Raw genomic sequence first — 16,205 nt, forward strand, 5'->3', positions numbered from 1 at the left:
GTGGCTGATTTCCTCTCCCGCTCGGCGGAGGGGGGGGGGGGGGGGGGGAGTCAGCTGTCGGCCGGCGGGATCCCGGCCTGAGTCGGGCGGTGGGGGTATGTGGCAGCCGGGTGTGGTTAGAGCGCCGGCTGCTGGGGTGAGGGGAGTGGCTCGGCCGGAGACCAGACAGCTGATCGGAATCAGGTAATCAGGCATTTAATATAAAGCATGTTGGTAACCTGGTTCTGGTCTGTCTTGCAGTAGGCTGGGTCCTGGGAAGACGACACACCCCGTCCTGGCCTTGCCCGTCCGGAAAGTACCGCGGAGCTGTCTGTTGTGTGCACATTTCTTGAACAATAAACGCTATTGTTTTTGCCCAACCCCGAACGCTTCCATCTCTTGCCTTTTACCTGAGCCATGCCGCTCACACCCTTGTATTATGTTAAGGGTCAATTTGACCCCATTTCAGTTTTTGTGTTGACCAAAGTACTGGTTATCCTTTCTTTTTCTTGATGAAATTTGGTGACTTTTCATCATCTAGGGTCATGAACTGGTGTGTAAAATCTGGACACTTTGATGTGTATTGGAATGTCTGTGCAGAGTGTGTATACAAAGATGATGTTGCGGGTCATTTTGACCCAGACCCTTTAAAGTGGGTAAATAGCTGTTCAGATCCAAAATAAACATGTCTCTTTGATGTACTTTTTACTTTGATGTACAATTGTTTGTATTTTGATTGCCTCTGAGACCCAGAGCCAGGTGTGTGAAGGAGAGGGAACTTTCTCACACTTGTCCTTGTCACTGTTCTCATGTCATCTCTTTGACAAACTCACCAAAAATGAGCTCCAGAAGGACGGCAGCTGAGGAGGCTTTATCACAGATTTTGAACTGGGATAGTGATGTAGAGGAAGATATTTCAGAACCAGAGGATCTTTCAGAGACAGAGGACAATGTTATTGCTGATCCTGATTGTCAATTTTCCTACGATGAGGAGGATTCAGAGGACGAGTCTGCCGTTGTTCCTCCAACAGATGAAAACCAAGGAATGCAGCAATCATCATCCACAGAGGGGACATGGGCATCTAAGGACGGTAATATAAAATGGTCAACATCACCACACCCAAGCCGAGGCAGACTGTCATCTTCCAATGTGATCAAAATGACTCCCGGTCCTACAAGATTTGCTGTCACACGAGTTGATGAGATTCAATCAGCATTTCAGCTCTTCATATCCTCACCAATAGAGAGGATTATACTGGAAATGACCAACTTGGAGGGGAGACGTGTGTTTCAAGAGAAATGGAAGCCACTGGATCAGACTGACTTGCATGCTTACATTGGAGTTCTGTTATTAGCTGGAGTGTACAGGTCAAAGGGAGAAGCAACTGCAAGTCTATGGAATGAAGAGAATGGAAGGCCAATCTTTCGTGCAACAATGTCTGTGGAGACATTCCACATGATATCTCGTTTGATCCGCTTTGACAACCGCGACACCAGAGCTGGTCGACGTGAAAGAGACAAACTAGCTGCGATCAGAGATGTGTGGGATAAATGGGTTGAAATTTTACCTTTGTTGTACAATCCTGGTCCCCATGTTACTGTAGATGAGCGCCTTGTTCCATTCAGAGGGCACTGTCCTTTCCGACAGTACATGCCCAACAAGCCCGCCAAGTATGGCATCAAAATATGGGCAGCCTGTGATGCAAAATCCAGCTATGCATGGAATATGCAAGTATACACTGGAAAGCTACCTGGAGGAACATCTGAGAAGAATCAGGGGATGCGTGTGGTGCTGGAAATGAGTGAAGGGCTGCAAGGTCATAACATCACATGTGACAACTTCTTTACATCCTACCGCCTTGGAGATGAACTTCAGAAGAGAAAGCTGACCATGTTGGGAACAGTCAGAAGAAATAAGCCAGAACTTCCCACTGAAATTCTGAAGATGCAGGGCAGACCTCTGCATTCCTCAATATTTGCTTTCACTGAGAAAGCAACAGTTGTTTCATACCGCCCAAAGAGAAACAAGAATGTTCTTGTAATGAGTACAATGCACACAGATGCATCTCTGAGCACACGAGAAGACATGAAGCCACAAATGATCCTGGATTATAACTCCACCAAAGGAGGAGTTGACAATCTGGACAAAGTCACAGCAACATACAGCTGCCAGCGCAAGACAGCCCGTTGGCCTTTGGTGATTTTCTACAACATTGTGGACGTGTCTGCTTACAATGCCTATGTCCTGTGCACTGCAATCAACCAGAAATGGAATGCCGGCAAATTGTACAGACGTCGGCTTTTCCTGGAAGAACTCGGCAAAGCACTTATCACTCCCAAGATCCAGACGCGAGCCAGGCCAGCTCGATCCCCAGCAGCTGCAGCTGTCATTGAAAAGGTCAAGCTCAGGTCACCCGACCAACCTGCAGCCTCACCCAACCCAACCTCACCCAACCAACATCCAGTGGACACAGGTGGAAAGAAAAGGAAAAGATGCCAGGTCTGTCCCTCCCGAGAGGACAGTAAAACAAGTACCTCTTGTGTGAAATGCAAGAATTACATCTGCAGAAAGCACACAGTAACATTCTGTCCATCATGTGGAGAACATTGAAAATGTTGAAGAAAAATGTGGAGAACATTGAAAAGTTGAAGTTCGCTGGGATGAAGTTAAAGTTGAAGTCAAAGTTAAAAAGAAATGTGTTCATGAAGAGGGAAAAACGTAGCCCTTGTGCTTTCTTTGGTCAAGGAAGGAGGAAGGGAGGAAGGAAAGAAGGGAGAAAGTAAGGAAGGAAGAGAAGGAAGGAAGGAAGGAGGAAAGAAGGAAGGAAGGAAGGAAGGAAGGAAGGAAGGAAGGAAGGGAGAAAAGAAGGGAATAGAGGAGGATGAACAGAGAGAAGGAAAACAGGATGAGAAGAAGGAAGGAGAGAGCATGGCAGGAGGAAAGAAGGAGGGAAGAATTATCATTTTGACCCGGGAGGAGGACAAGAGGATTAGACTAAATAGTTCTTAAATATAGTGTTGGAATTAAAAATGTATTGTATGTCACTTTTCTAAATGTTTATGTAATCTAAAATAAAGTTGTTATTGGTTTAACCAGTTTTCTTGACTGTTTTGAGTGCATTTACACAGTATGGGTCAAAATGACCCGCAACATAATCAATGTAATTTTTTTTCAACATAATACAAGGGTTAACATTGTCCATTTTAAGTTCTACCAGTGTCTCTGTAGCAGTTAGACTCATGAACGGGTTTGGATAGCTTGTTAGCTAGCCGAAATCCTCCGGCTTGTTTGCGTTAGCGGCTGCCCTTTAGCTTAGCTTGTAGCCGCATAAACTTGCTAATTAGCACAGCAAATCTCACGGTTTATTTACTCTTTTTATTTACTCTGTTTATGTACTCACTACTGCCTTTATGTTGAATATGAAAGTCCCTTCGTGGTCGCCAATGTCGAGGAGAACAGGGGATGACTCTCTGTAGTCTTCCAGGGTCGAGGTTCAATAACCCACTTCGCAAAATAAGGCAGGGAGGCAAGATTTTCTTGGGAGGCCGTGGCATTTATTCTGGTTCTTAATTTACAGGAAAAACACTTGATAGACATATTTTTTCTGCTGCTTCCTTTTTATCTTCTCCAACACGACCAACCAACGCTCGCTCACCCCTTCCTGCCCACCCACACATGCACGCGCCACACCCCTCTCTCTCTGTTAAAGGGATAGCAATCTGACTGCATGACCCTTATAGAATAACAGTATGTCTACATTTCAGATTCTGATTTCAAAGTCCATCCCTTGTGTTACAAACTGATGCAAAAACAATCAAGATATATTCTAATTTATGATAAGTAATACATCAATAATAATCCATGAAAAGGGCTCAGCCAAGCATAATTAAAGAAGTCCTCAGATAGATTTGTATCACCAGTGGTGTTCATGTGTTTAGTTCAAAGTAACCTGTCCCCAAGGATGGATTACTGCACGGGCCTACCGGGCCCAGGCCCAGGGGCCCAAGGGCCAAGGAGACCCTGAAGCCCAAGCCTCCGCGCTACCATTTCAATATTGTCTCTACAACATAATAAAATTAATGGGGCCCTGAAGCCATATAACTTTGGTTATATTATGTAATATATCTCAATAGGGCCCCTAAATCATATGCCACGGGTTGTGAAATTAATTTATCCCTCATATGATAAAGCTCCCCCCTCAAATTAAATAGAATGGCATATGATAGGTCATATAGGGCCCCTGAACCACAGCTTATGAATGTTATTCATCCCTTATATCAGAAAAAGGCCCTTAAATCAGTTAGAATGGGGTAGGATATACCATAAAGCAGGGGTTCTCAACCTTTTGCAAGCTGGGCCCCCCTTTCGAAGGTTAGAATCATTCTTTTTTTTCATTTTGTCATTAAGTCCTGCTTTGTTCATGTTAGTCTCATTTGATCTTTCACGATTCATTAAAAATCTACATCCTCCTCTACTTATAACCACGGACCAACATAGCATGAATAATGCTACACATGGCTTATATCTTCATTACTTATGGTATTCATGGCTGAAGTGAAAGTGCTAAAGGATTGCTTCTTTAGATATGTAATATGCATGTGTTAGTGAGGGTGCGTATTAAAGTGTGAGGAGTCAGCAGAGACTTATCTGTAGACGCTTTATAAAAGTCTCTACCTCCCCATTAGTTACTGAAGATTAGTATGTATAAAGCTCTGGGGCAAAATCTTTGTTTTTCTTTAAATAGAACTGAATGTCATACCAAAGATGTTGTCTCGTTTCTTTTTTTCTTGGTTCAATTATTTTTTGGTATATAAATAGATATAGGATGACTTGCTTTCAGCACAAATTCCCAAAAATAATTGAAGTTTGTAGCTCATACCATCAAAATATTATATTCTTGAGGCTAGTTTTTTAGCTGCTATCAGTGGTGTCATTGAGAGCAGTTTCATAACCAACACACACGTGGAACCCGACAACATGTGCAGCTTTTTGAAGAATGGGTTTCTTGGAGAATCATCAAGAATCATTACTTACAATCAAAAAAGGCATGCACAAGCACTAGAGATGACCGGCAACACAACTCCCCTCTAACAAACGTGTTGCCATCAATCTTTCCTTTTGAAATATGTGCAAAAACAATCTTTTTGAAATATTTAAATATATTTATTTTACAATTGGGCTGACGGCTCAAGAAAACACCTGCAAATGCATACAACACAAAGCAAACAACACAACAAGAAATACTTCTGTCATGAACATTCTCTGGTAATGAGGAGTGGCAAACTGTTTTATTACAGGAGACAATTTTAATTTAAGGTCTGGTGCAGGCAAGACAAGACAGAACTTCATACAACAAACACAAGGATCCAATAAATGATTGAGCATAACATAAAAACTTACATTGCAACAGATCTGATGAGGGGGATGAGATGGAGAGATAGGTGGAGAAGCCCAGGTGAGATGATTGGGGTGATTAAATAGGAGCCGAGGCCAATTATCAGGAAACAAGCTGATTGGCTGGAAGGACTAATGAGGCTGCTTGAGCGGAAGTGTGTAGAAGGGCAGAATTAAGGGAGCAGGGTAGGACTAACAAACCTGATGCATAGCAGGTGTGTGCAAAAGGCGTGAAAGGCTGCACAGGAGCACAAATGGAAAAATCCAGCATATATTACTTTCCAAGGGACACTTAAAAGTGATGCACAATACATACATTGTATTTTCTGTCATCACACTGATGTACATTGTTCTTTATTTGCATTTTCATTCTTAATTTGCAGTGCACTGAGCTCTCAGGACAATTGTAATGTTTGCTAGTTGCAGAATTATTTTCTCAACCTTACTGTATGTCCTGAGGCAGTATCGCCCAAACATTTCAATAAGTAAAGTATGAAAATAAAAGCTGGAATATGTCAAACGCACACGTACCATTATGCCTGAAATAAGAGGGACCCGTTCTTAAGAACAATGCTCCATAGCGTCAATAATTTTACAGCTTTAAGGTTTTGGCACAAAAGCTTGCCAATTATTGATCACAAAACATTATGATAACAAATAGTAACACACACAAGAAAGAAAGGATCCTATGATGATGATAAATCTGATGAGTTAACACAAGGGTTTCCATCAAATTCAATCTTTAACCATCATATGCATATCAAATATACGCACTGTTCACTTAGCACATTACATATCGAGGCAACAAAGAGGTTTTAAATGTACCTGCATGTGGTGAAAGACCCATTTTCCTGAAGATAACTTAAATTTTATAATAATGTTGTACATTCGCCACACAGCTATCGCCTTTATAATAAAGACTAGGCGATAAAAAAAACTGCACTTTCCATTTGTGAGAATGCAGAGGCTTGCTCAAAGTCAGAACGCCCGCTGTAAATAAAATGGTTGGTCAACACCTGAACGCTTTCTGAAAGACTTTGCAATATTTCACATAGCATACAAATAAGCATCAATGAAAATTATGCTCTGTTTTAGATGAGGCAGACTTATTCTTTTCCAGAACCCTAATATTAAATATAACAGTAGTTATTATGCTAATATATGTCACTTTCTTGTTTCTGTCAGTGTCTTAATGTGCCCACAGAGGGCACATCCAGGCTTTCTAAATGTGCCAGAGATCCTCCTCTCCTGTCACTGCTTGTCACCGCTGTCGACCCAGCACTATTGCCTCGAGGCAACATGCCCTTTGTCAGGAAGCTGACAAAATTCTCATCAAACTCCTTTGCACATCAGCCTTGAGGTTTGTGCTGTTCTAATTATGTCAAAAAGTGGGCTAGGTAGCCTTTTGTTCTGTCTGAAACCTTAAAAATCTTAACTCTTTTAGCAAGAGAAAATGTTTTGCACCCTTCTGAATAACAGCCCTTTTGGAACTGCGCCACTCTGATATTGATTAAATCTCTCTAGTACAGTAATAGTATCGTTACCTGCAAAGGTTATTTGTAATAGGACTTATCCTATTTCAAAAAACAAAAAGCAATCCAGGCAATCCACACAATCATCTCATGCTTCACATTAAAACCATTTAACTGGCAAAACAGTGGCTGTAGTCAGTCACAGAAACAAGGTATGGTTGCACACACCTCCAGCTTTACCAACCTGATGATGCCCTGTTTTGGTTTGAAACACCAAGAGTGTAACGTGAAACCAGATTGTGGTTGCTTATTATCTGACCAAGTAGCATTGTAAACTGCATTTGCTGTAATTGCGATTACCAAGGCTGTTGCCAAATCAGCCATTAGCAATTTAAAATATAATATTGTTTATATAATCAGAATTTCAGGGCCTCTCTTTGCTCCATACATCATAATAGACACTCACAATGATTCATGATGCAAAATGTTGCAGAGGTTGCAAGTACATTCACTTGGAACAAATATACATAGAGAGGTCTGAGGCATGTTTTTCATTGTCCTTGCATGCGCTCCAGTCTTTAAAACTAGGATAGCTTATCCAGGTCCTCGATGATCAGGTCCTGCCCTTTGATATGACTTCTAGGAGACAAGCTGCCTCCTTCCTGACATGAGTATTTCCCATTCTCCACTAACCCTGATCTGACTTCTGTGCCCGGTCTCCTGTGGATCACGGGCTGGACGGGGAGCACAGCGTTCCCTCGGATCCGATGGGAGTAGCTCCTCTGGTGCCTGAAGCCCTCGGAGCAAAGCTGGAATTTGAAAGCCGCCTGAAATCCCCGGCGAAAGTTCTCGTTGAAGAACCCGTAGATTATGGGGTTGACGCTGCTGTTGAAGAATGCCAACCAGTGAGCTAAGGGGTACACGTAGATGTTAATGACGCGGTACTGGTGCTCTGTCAGGCTGGCGTAGTCGCTCAGCATCATCAGCGTCCACAGAGGAAGCCAGGATAGGATGAAGAGCAGAGCCACAACCAGCAGCATCATGATCACCCGGTTCTTCTTCTTCGATATCGTGAGACGGCCCTCCGTGCTAGGTTTGTTGGTGCCACCGCCCTCCTCGGACGCACTCACACTGTCCCTCATCTTAGGAATGGCAGCATGGCAGAGGGTGTAGCCGATGCGGGCATACATGACGACGATGAGGCTGAGGGGAGCGAGGTAAATGTTGGCGAAGAGCACAGTGGTGTAGATTTTCCTCATCTCCTGGTTGGGCCAATTTTCCCGGCACCAGTAGAAGGGGCTGGTGTTGTTGCTTCTGAGAACAATTCGCACCCTCTGCTCCTTTGTGGCCTGGAGCATGACCCCAGAGGGACACATGATGAACACAGCGAGGACCCATATGATGACGATAATTAGCTTTGAGGTGGAAATGGTCATCTTGTGCTTGAAAGGGTAGACGATGCAGTGGAACCTGGCACACAGGGAATTGGTGGCAAATGCATTAAGAGAAAGAAGTGTTTTAGGAACACATATTTGCAATTAATACTAATACAACCCTCACCTGTCAACAGCTATAGCAACGAGAGTGAACACAGATGCTGACACGGAAATCCCTTGAACCATACCGCTTAGCTTACACACCACGCTACCAAATGGCCATCCTGCAGAGAAGAGAAATAAAAGATTAAACATTTTAAGAGAACCGGGCTGCCTGAATATTTCTAAATGTTAAATTTACTAATAGCAAAAAGTGTGACATTCTTTTGGTATTTTTGAAGCTGAATATTGGAGATTTTCAAATGAAAGCCAATGCTGACGTAACATTGGGACATCACTATGTGACACTCTTGGTTCTATTGGTTAGCGCTCCAAAACCTTGTACGTGATAGGCTAAGGGGAGGGACGTATCTAAGCGGTTGACCAATCACAACAGAGATGGATTAGCCATCCAATCAGAGCACACTGATCTTTGGTTTCAGACAGAGGGTGAAAAGAAGTGCTGCAGCACAGGCAGTATGAGAAAAATAACCACATTTTTGGAACATTAAAGCATGGAGACATGTCCCAGTAGAGACACTACATACTGATTTGAACCTGAACATCAGCAGAATATTTCCTATAAAAGAGAGAACAAATTTAACTTTATCATCACTGACCTGTGATGATGTTGTCCACCAGTGTGGTCGGCATGCAAAAGATGCCAACAAGCAGGTCGCTGATGGCGAGGTTGAGGATGAAGAGGTTGGTGACCGTGCGCATCTTCTTGTTGCGCAGCACGATGAAACACACCACCACGTTGCCAATCATGCACACCAGGAAGATGAGGAGGTAGGAGACGGTGAAGACCACAGCCACAGAGGGCGTGTGGAGGAAGAAATCAACAAAGGTGATGTTCTGGTGGCTCGAAGGGTTTTCCTTCAATCTGGAAGAATTGGATGAGTTCAATCCCTCCCAGGTAGTGTTGAGTAGTAGGTTCTGTGTCATGGTGGTATCTGGGTGTAGAAATGACAGAATGGCAGAGGTATAAAACATGGATTATCTATTATGTGCTCGGCAATGTTCTGGGTTAAATATCCAATATCTTCTTTTAACAAAATCAACCCATCACAAAAGAAGAACACCATCCTCCCAATCTGAGTGAAATCACGCAGACTAGATATGGGATCTATTGGTAATTACATAAATCTGAGGAACCTTTCCAAAAATCAATAGTCCTATTCTTGTGTCTTCTAATTATTGTGAGTGGCTGGGATCAGTCAAGCGTATGCTCCCTCACACTGTCTAATAACAACACGCTCACCAAAATGACCGATCTCTTCTGAAAACAGGTTGCTCTCTGGTTGCTTGCCGATCACTTGCATCTGTCACCCACCTCCAGTTTTCCGGGATTAAATTACATTTTTTTTTCTCAAACTACTTTTATTTCACACATCTTGGATTGGACTTTCTCTCTGAAATCTTTTGCAAATTTAAGTTTGTTCCTTCTCCAAATTCAATTTTATCCAGTGTGTTTTTAATTTGATGTATTAATATCCTACTGTTCAACATGTACAGTACAACAAAAGGATTGTCTAATCAAAGTGTGACATTCTTTCAGAGTTATAAATAGACCAAAGTAGGCTGGGAGAACACATTATAAATGTTTAATTGATGTCATGTGATGAATCAATAGTTACTATTTGAATAAACAATTGCATGCTGATGCAGTTGAATAATGTCATAATTACACCGGACTCCACACTTTAAATGAACTGTTGGCATTTTTTTTTTTTCTTCTTAACGTTCATTTTCAGAAAAACAAAAACGGTCTGTGCACACAGTTTATTTTATATTCACTTCACAAACGTTTATTTTTTTCTTCACAGCCTTCATAGGATAATATTTGATTAAAGCTGCACATCAATCACACAGCTCATTATCCTGTAGCATAATATATTTATCGGAGTCTATGAAACGCCTGAAAATCAAAACCTCAGTGGCTGAGAGGAGACCAGTATATGTCTGTGGTTAAATCTGTAGAGCTTTGATTGTTTTCCTTGTATCTGTTTGTTCTACATTACATGGCTGAGAAGATGTTTGAGCTCAATCTTGAAATCCTATGAATACATCCAAGACCAAAAATCAATCCCTGGAGATCCATAGTTTAACTGATAATCAATATGCCTCAAGATGCAGGGACATTAGACAGTTTTATCTCATAAAGTTAAGTTATGGTGCTTTTAAAAGTCAGTCAAGTATTTTTTTTTTTAAATATGTGCAGTCATACAATCTTAAAATCTTCACAATGAACCAATAAAAGAACATTGTATTTTTCATTTCTGCCAGAGGAAGTTGATGAAAAAAGTTTCCTTAATAATTCTAAATATAAAAGCTTCTTACCTTAGAGGAAACAGAGTATTTGCAGTATTCCTGGTTCTGTCCTTAGAGATGCTACATGTCCAGGTATCGCACTCACTCAGAGCATGAAGCTGCACGTTCTCCTCCCTATGTGAGAGTCTGTAGCAGCCGCTCAGAGAGAGACTGCTGTGCTGCTCATAGCTGACAGGGAGGAGATGAGATGCACTCCGGAGAGATGTGCTGGGAGGTGCAGGGGCTGGGAGCAATGCATGTAAGGTTTTGCATGAGAAGCATGTACAGTTCCAGATACAGTATGATCTAGCTCAGAGGGGCAGGAAGAAAAAGGTGTTGAGAAATGATGTTGCTTGCCTTGGATCAAATCTGTAGCTGTCCAGCCCTCTTCAGATCTCACCTTTACTCCCCCCAACACCATCACTGCTTAGATGAAGGTGTGAGTCCTAGGGGTGTAGATTCATTCATGATTAATGGCTTGTTCAAATGAAAATTTATACAAAAAGATAGATGAATGCTTTGAAGCAGAGGTCAGCATTGGAGTGAAACAGGAGAGGAGAAAGGGAGACTGATGAAGGATGGTACATGTGGCACACGTGGAGTAGGTGGAGGAGGATTGGTGATAAGTGGATTGCTGATCCTTGACATGAAGAGAAATTATAGAACAAGTGAAGCAGCGAGGCTACTAACATGGATGAAAACAGTTTGTTACTCTCTCAGAGTAACCCTCAGCTATACTGTAACTGCTGTTGCCACAGGATTCTTAATCAACACGTTTAAAATACTTTGGTCAAAACTGCTGGGAATCTCACTTTGAGGAGTGAAACATTGACGTGTCTACGTTTGGTAGACGTACGCAAAAAAGAGCTTGAACTTTGCAATGGCTGCATATGAAAGCAACACACAGAAAGCGTCTGTAAAGCTGTGATAGATGTGTGTGTGTGTGTGTGTGTGTGTGTGTGTGTGTGTGTGTGTGTGTGTGTGTGTGTGTGTGTGTGTGTGTGTGTGTGTGTGTGTGTGTGTGTGTGTGTGTGTGTGTGTGTGTGTGTGTGTGTGTGTGTGTTTGTGTGTGAGGACATGCAAAAGGAGTAGAAAGCTCTTATCAAAATCTCATAGTATGCTCAACTTTTCCCACCAAACATGTTTACGCTTATCTGTTTGTTTTATTTGGCTAAATATAGTTTTAAACAGTATTAGGAATATTCTTTCATACACAAACTGGAATCTATACTCTGAAGTCTGTAATTGAAATAGAGCGAGATTGAATGATCTGAAAGCATTTAAACATAAATGAAAATAAAACTGTCCATTGAGGGATTACATTACATTACCCCATTCCACATCCTCTTTTCCCACTTAGGCTATTTGGCCATTCCCCATCTCTAACAGAGCTCTTTATCCTTTCATGGCTGCCTGCATTCGTACCTCCAGGCTACATTTCTCCTTTATATCCTATAATATCTGACCCCACGGTCAAATAAAATGCTGACGTCCTATACGTTGTTTCTTAATCAATATTCATTTCACCTGACTGACCTCTGTGGGAGCTTGGATCAACGCGGACCTCTTTCATCAACCGTGTTTTGGACAAAACATATATAATGTGTCATGTGTTTTTTATAAACACAGAAGAAGTAACTTCTGCACAATAACTCCCAACACTATATTTGTCTTTTTACAAAATGAACCACATTATTGTATGAACTTAATTTATGTTCAGATTAGCATTGCCCTGCAGATAAGACCCATTCGGATTAAGAATTCATACTTTTTAATTCCACCACCCTATTTCACAGCAAACAGAATACATTTTTGCTTTGTGCAACACAAAACTGGGGGGAATGAGAAACAGCGACTGAATACATTCTAAAACTCATATCAGGGGGATTTAGAACACAAATGAGCACTGTCTCCACATTTAAAACAACATGTCAAAAATCCTTACGTATCTAATGTCATTATGTGGAAAAGTTGAACCCATGCTGCCAATGAAAATGATAAACATGCACTAGCCACATGAGCTTCATATCAATATGCTTGGTGTATTTGAAACAGAACGTACACTGCAGCAGGATGCAATTGGGCTAAACAACTACATTGTAGTGTCGCTGCGAAGCAGGAAAGTCTTTACTTTAAACCAGTCTTCCAGCGGGGGTCTTTATCTGTGAAGATTGCATGTTCTCCAGTATCTGTCAGGTGACTGATTATCAGAAATTGAACATATACCACTGGCTCCATCCGTATCTGTTCTGTACTGCTTTATTTACTAATGAATAGGAAAGCTATAGTTACAGGAAGAGCTAGGTGCACTACAGGGAGCAGGTTCCCTGGTAACAGCCATCAAATGAAAGGACTTATAAACGTTTCTTTTGTTCGATGTATTATAATGAATGGCCAATGGGAGCCTGAGGGATACTCTCCTCCACTTTATAGAGGTCATAATATATGAAAAGCACAAATCTGCAAGGAAATGAAAACCATAATGAAAAGTTAGGCATTATTCAAATAAAAAAACACGTATAAATCAAAATATTAAACCTTTATTTTCAATAAATTAGAAAAATTCAATTGTATCATCTTTTTCCTTTTTCTGGCATAAATGTGTTTCCATATCTTGTGGACCCTACATATCAAAGGGACATATTTCAAATTGTAATAAAGAAGCAAAAACATTTCTGTTTCACTTTCCACCATTAAATGAAAAATCAATTATTATTCCCAACTATTAGATATTATCACGTTTGTTACACAATGCAGTAAAACAACTCATTATTTGACTGTAATTGTTTGACAATCAAAGTTAAACAATGCCGTCATTTTTGATTTCCAAAGGCTCGATAAAAAAACTCACTCTGGAATATGGGTCAACTGCATGACTTCACTGTATAAATAGAACAATAATTACGGGCTTCACAAGTGGAAAAGAGAATTTGTTGCACAGTGGTATTCTGCTCTGTTTACCTCATTATTAAACTGTCTGATAAAATGTCCACCTTCGCCCCCCCAGGGAACTAATTGTAACATATCTTTCACAATGTATGCTTGATTTATTTTGGTTAATGATGATACTGTAATTACTTAGCACTTTTGCTGTCATCAGAGGGACACCTGAAAAAGTGTTGACTACTATCATACTGTCTTCACTCCTGCAGCACAGCGCTTTTTCCCTTGACATTATGTTCCTTGCATTAAAGTGTACAAAATGAACCAACAGGCACACACCTCCAAGAAGTGCAGAACAAGTGACGAAAGTTAACTGATCATAAAACCAGGAAATAGACTGGTTTGACCAACTGTGACAGTGTTTTTAACACATCCATGATTGCATGCCTGGCAACTTGAATTCACAATGATGGCCCCCCTGGAAATAACAAGCGACAAAGTGAGAGGAATCTGGACGGACAATCACAGGATACTGTTATTAACCGTGGAGAGTGTGTCATTAAAGAGGATCTGCAGCATGTGGAGAGAGACCACATTGTCAGGTAATAATGAGAGTTAAAAAGGAGCTTTGCAGAACGTCTACCCCGGCATAAGTTCATGGTTCACCAAACTTTTCAAATGTTACCTTACATTTTCTACCTCTAACCTGACAAGAATGACGCAGACACTCTAATGTCCAAGAGTCGTACGGACATGAGATTGACAGGAATACTCCTAATGACTCCTAATATCACATCTCTAGCAGAAGGGAAATAAACCAGCACTCCTGCATGATATAAAACACTTCCGTCTCAGGGTAGACCACTTTATCTTAACAAGACGCTATACGACGTTTCTTTAGAAATGCATTTCTCAAAATTTTCAGAGCTTAAAAAGCAAACAAATACCAAACATAAATCACTAGAAAACAAAAGCAATATGGGTTTTTATTTTGATAAGGCCAAGTTTATTGAGAACGAATCTTGATTAATAAAAAGGCCTTAAAAGATTACTTACAACTTGTTTGAAATTTAGACTTGATTAGCAAGCGTAAACTGCATATCTCGAAATAAAGAAATGGTGTAAATGACTTCTTGTTTTTATCACCTGGAAACTAATTCTGAGGACTGTTTAATTAAACGATTTCCTTCATTAGCAGTGCCTTTGGTAACAACTAGAACAACTTATAAAGAGTCACTTATTAGGGTGATATGTTGAACCTTGCTTGCAACTTTTTTAGTATCAAGGGAATTCATGTATCTGATGCATTTTCTTTTGTCAATCCAATCTGCAAAAAGATTGCATGTATTGCAACTGTATTTCATGACGAGGTGGGTTTGTAATATTATGGAAAATAACCATTTTTACAACATTGCAATTCACATTGCAATTCAAATCAACACCACAGATAAGAACAGCCTCAAATAAAACTAGCGTTGAATTGAAATCTTCCTTTTACTTCAGGTTTTATCACTCTTTTATTAAATTGCATCACACTTTACAGGAGTTTTTTTGTCCCCAGATTTCCTCTGTGCCCTTAAATAATGATGTTGTAGCACCAGTTGTGAGCAGAAATGGCTCCTGGATGCATGTGCATTTACCTTTTTCAACAAGGTCACTACTGCCCCCTTGAGCCAAAATATATTGCAGTTTAGAATTAGACAATATGAAGGAGCAACCAATTATACTGATTGTATCTGCTGGTTACACAATTGCTGTGTTTATGTTTGTTAAAGGTCACCTGTTGTGCAAAATCCACATGTTCATTTTGTTTATATATAAACATGTGTACCCTCTGTGTTAAGACATTCAGAAAGTATCAGGAACAAAGACTCTCTCTCTTTTTGTCCGGATCCATTTATATCAAAACTTGTCAGAAAATCAGCTGATCACATTTGTCCACTTTGTGATGTCACAATGTTTTTTTGGGTTGTGCGATCATTAGCCAAAAACAAACCAAGGTTACACCCGCCCTCCTTATCACCTGAAACTCCCCCTAGAGCACAATTGTGTTTTTTTTAACCAATCTCTTCTCAGAGGGCGTGGCCAGCAGCAGCTCATTAGCATTTAAAGCTACATACTCAGAATAAGGACTTTTGGAGCAGGACTGAAACTGAGGGGTTTATGGGATGCTACAATGATCTTTTTGGTGTTTCAGCCAATCAGAGACATGTTCTGTATATATCTGAGACCTATCAAATATTGTAAAAAAAAAAAGGAGTATAATAGAGGACGTTTAACATACTTATGGTAAAGTGTATGTATGACATTGGCAATATTAAACTGAATGTGATTTTACAATATAAACTTGTGAAAACCATCTTCTATTGTTTGGAGAACGGATGCAGAGGTGAAAGATGTTTAAGGACAGGTCCCTCAGGTAATCCCCTGCTGATCTTTGATGTGGACACAATCCCTCGCATTGTCTCAGTCGAAACATGGTAATATCAATTAACTTAAACTTGAGCCAAATGTCAGGATTAAGATATCAATGTTCTCTCACACACCAGAAAGCCTGAGTAATTAATACATACTTTCTTTCTTTTGGGAATGATTGGAGCATAATAATTCATAACGATGAGCCAATTT

General features: G+C 40.7%; 2 protein-coding genes across 2 annotated transcripts; one reads left to right on the forward strand and one right to left on the reverse strand.

The window, feature by feature from the left end:
• The first annotated feature begins 760 nt into the window (after positions 1-760).
• Positions 761-2,746, forward strand: LOC134868644 (piggyBac transposable element-derived protein 4-like). The gene has a single exon (XM_063889922.1). It carries the CDS (start codon positions 818-820, stop codon positions 2,588-2,590), a length of 1,773 nt encoding a protein of 590 aa, XP_063745992.1. The 5' UTR covers positions 761-817; the 3' UTR covers positions 2,591-2,746.
• Positions 2,747-7,430: 4,684 nt separating this feature from the next.
• On the reverse strand, positions 7,431-9,329 carry LOC134868629 (neuropeptide FF receptor 2-like). Its single transcript, XM_063889900.1, has 3 exons — positions 9,002-9,329; positions 8,407-8,506; positions 7,431-8,316 (listed from the first exon to the last, which is right to left on the reverse strand). Exons 1-3 carry the CDS (start codon positions 9,327-9,329, stop codon positions 7,431-7,433), a joined length of 1,314 nt encoding a protein of 437 aa, XP_063745970.1.
• Between the last annotated feature and the right edge of the window lie 6,876 nt (positions 9,330-16,205).

The sequence above is a fragment of the Eleginops maclovinus genome, chromosome 8 (genome assembly GCF_036324505.1).
Source record: "Eleginops maclovinus isolate JMC-PN-2008 ecotype Puerto Natales chromosome 8, JC_Emac_rtc_rv5, whole genome shotgun sequence".
In the NCBI taxonomy this organism is placed as follows: Eukaryota; Metazoa; Chordata; class Actinopteri; order Perciformes; family Eleginopidae; genus Eleginops; species Eleginops maclovinus.

Excerpts from the sequence above, each read along its gene's own strand:
- LOC134868629 (XM_063889900.1), bottom strand. The coding sequence starts at position 9,329 with ATGACACAGAACCTACTACTCAACACTACCTGGGAGGGATTGAACTCA. Across the intron at positions 8,507-9,001 it reads GGTGGACAACATCATCACAG|GATGGCCATTTGGTAGCGTG; the intron begins GTCAGTGATGAT and ends TCTTCTCTGCAG. Across the intron at positions 8,317-8,406 it reads GTTGCTATAGCTGTTGACAG|GTTCCACTGCATCGTCTACC; the intron begins GTGAGGGTTGTA and ends CCTGTGTGCCAG.
- LOC134868644 (XM_063889922.1), top strand. The coding sequence starts at position 818 with ATGAGCTCCAGAAGGACGGCAGCTGAGGAGGCTTTATCACAGATTTTG.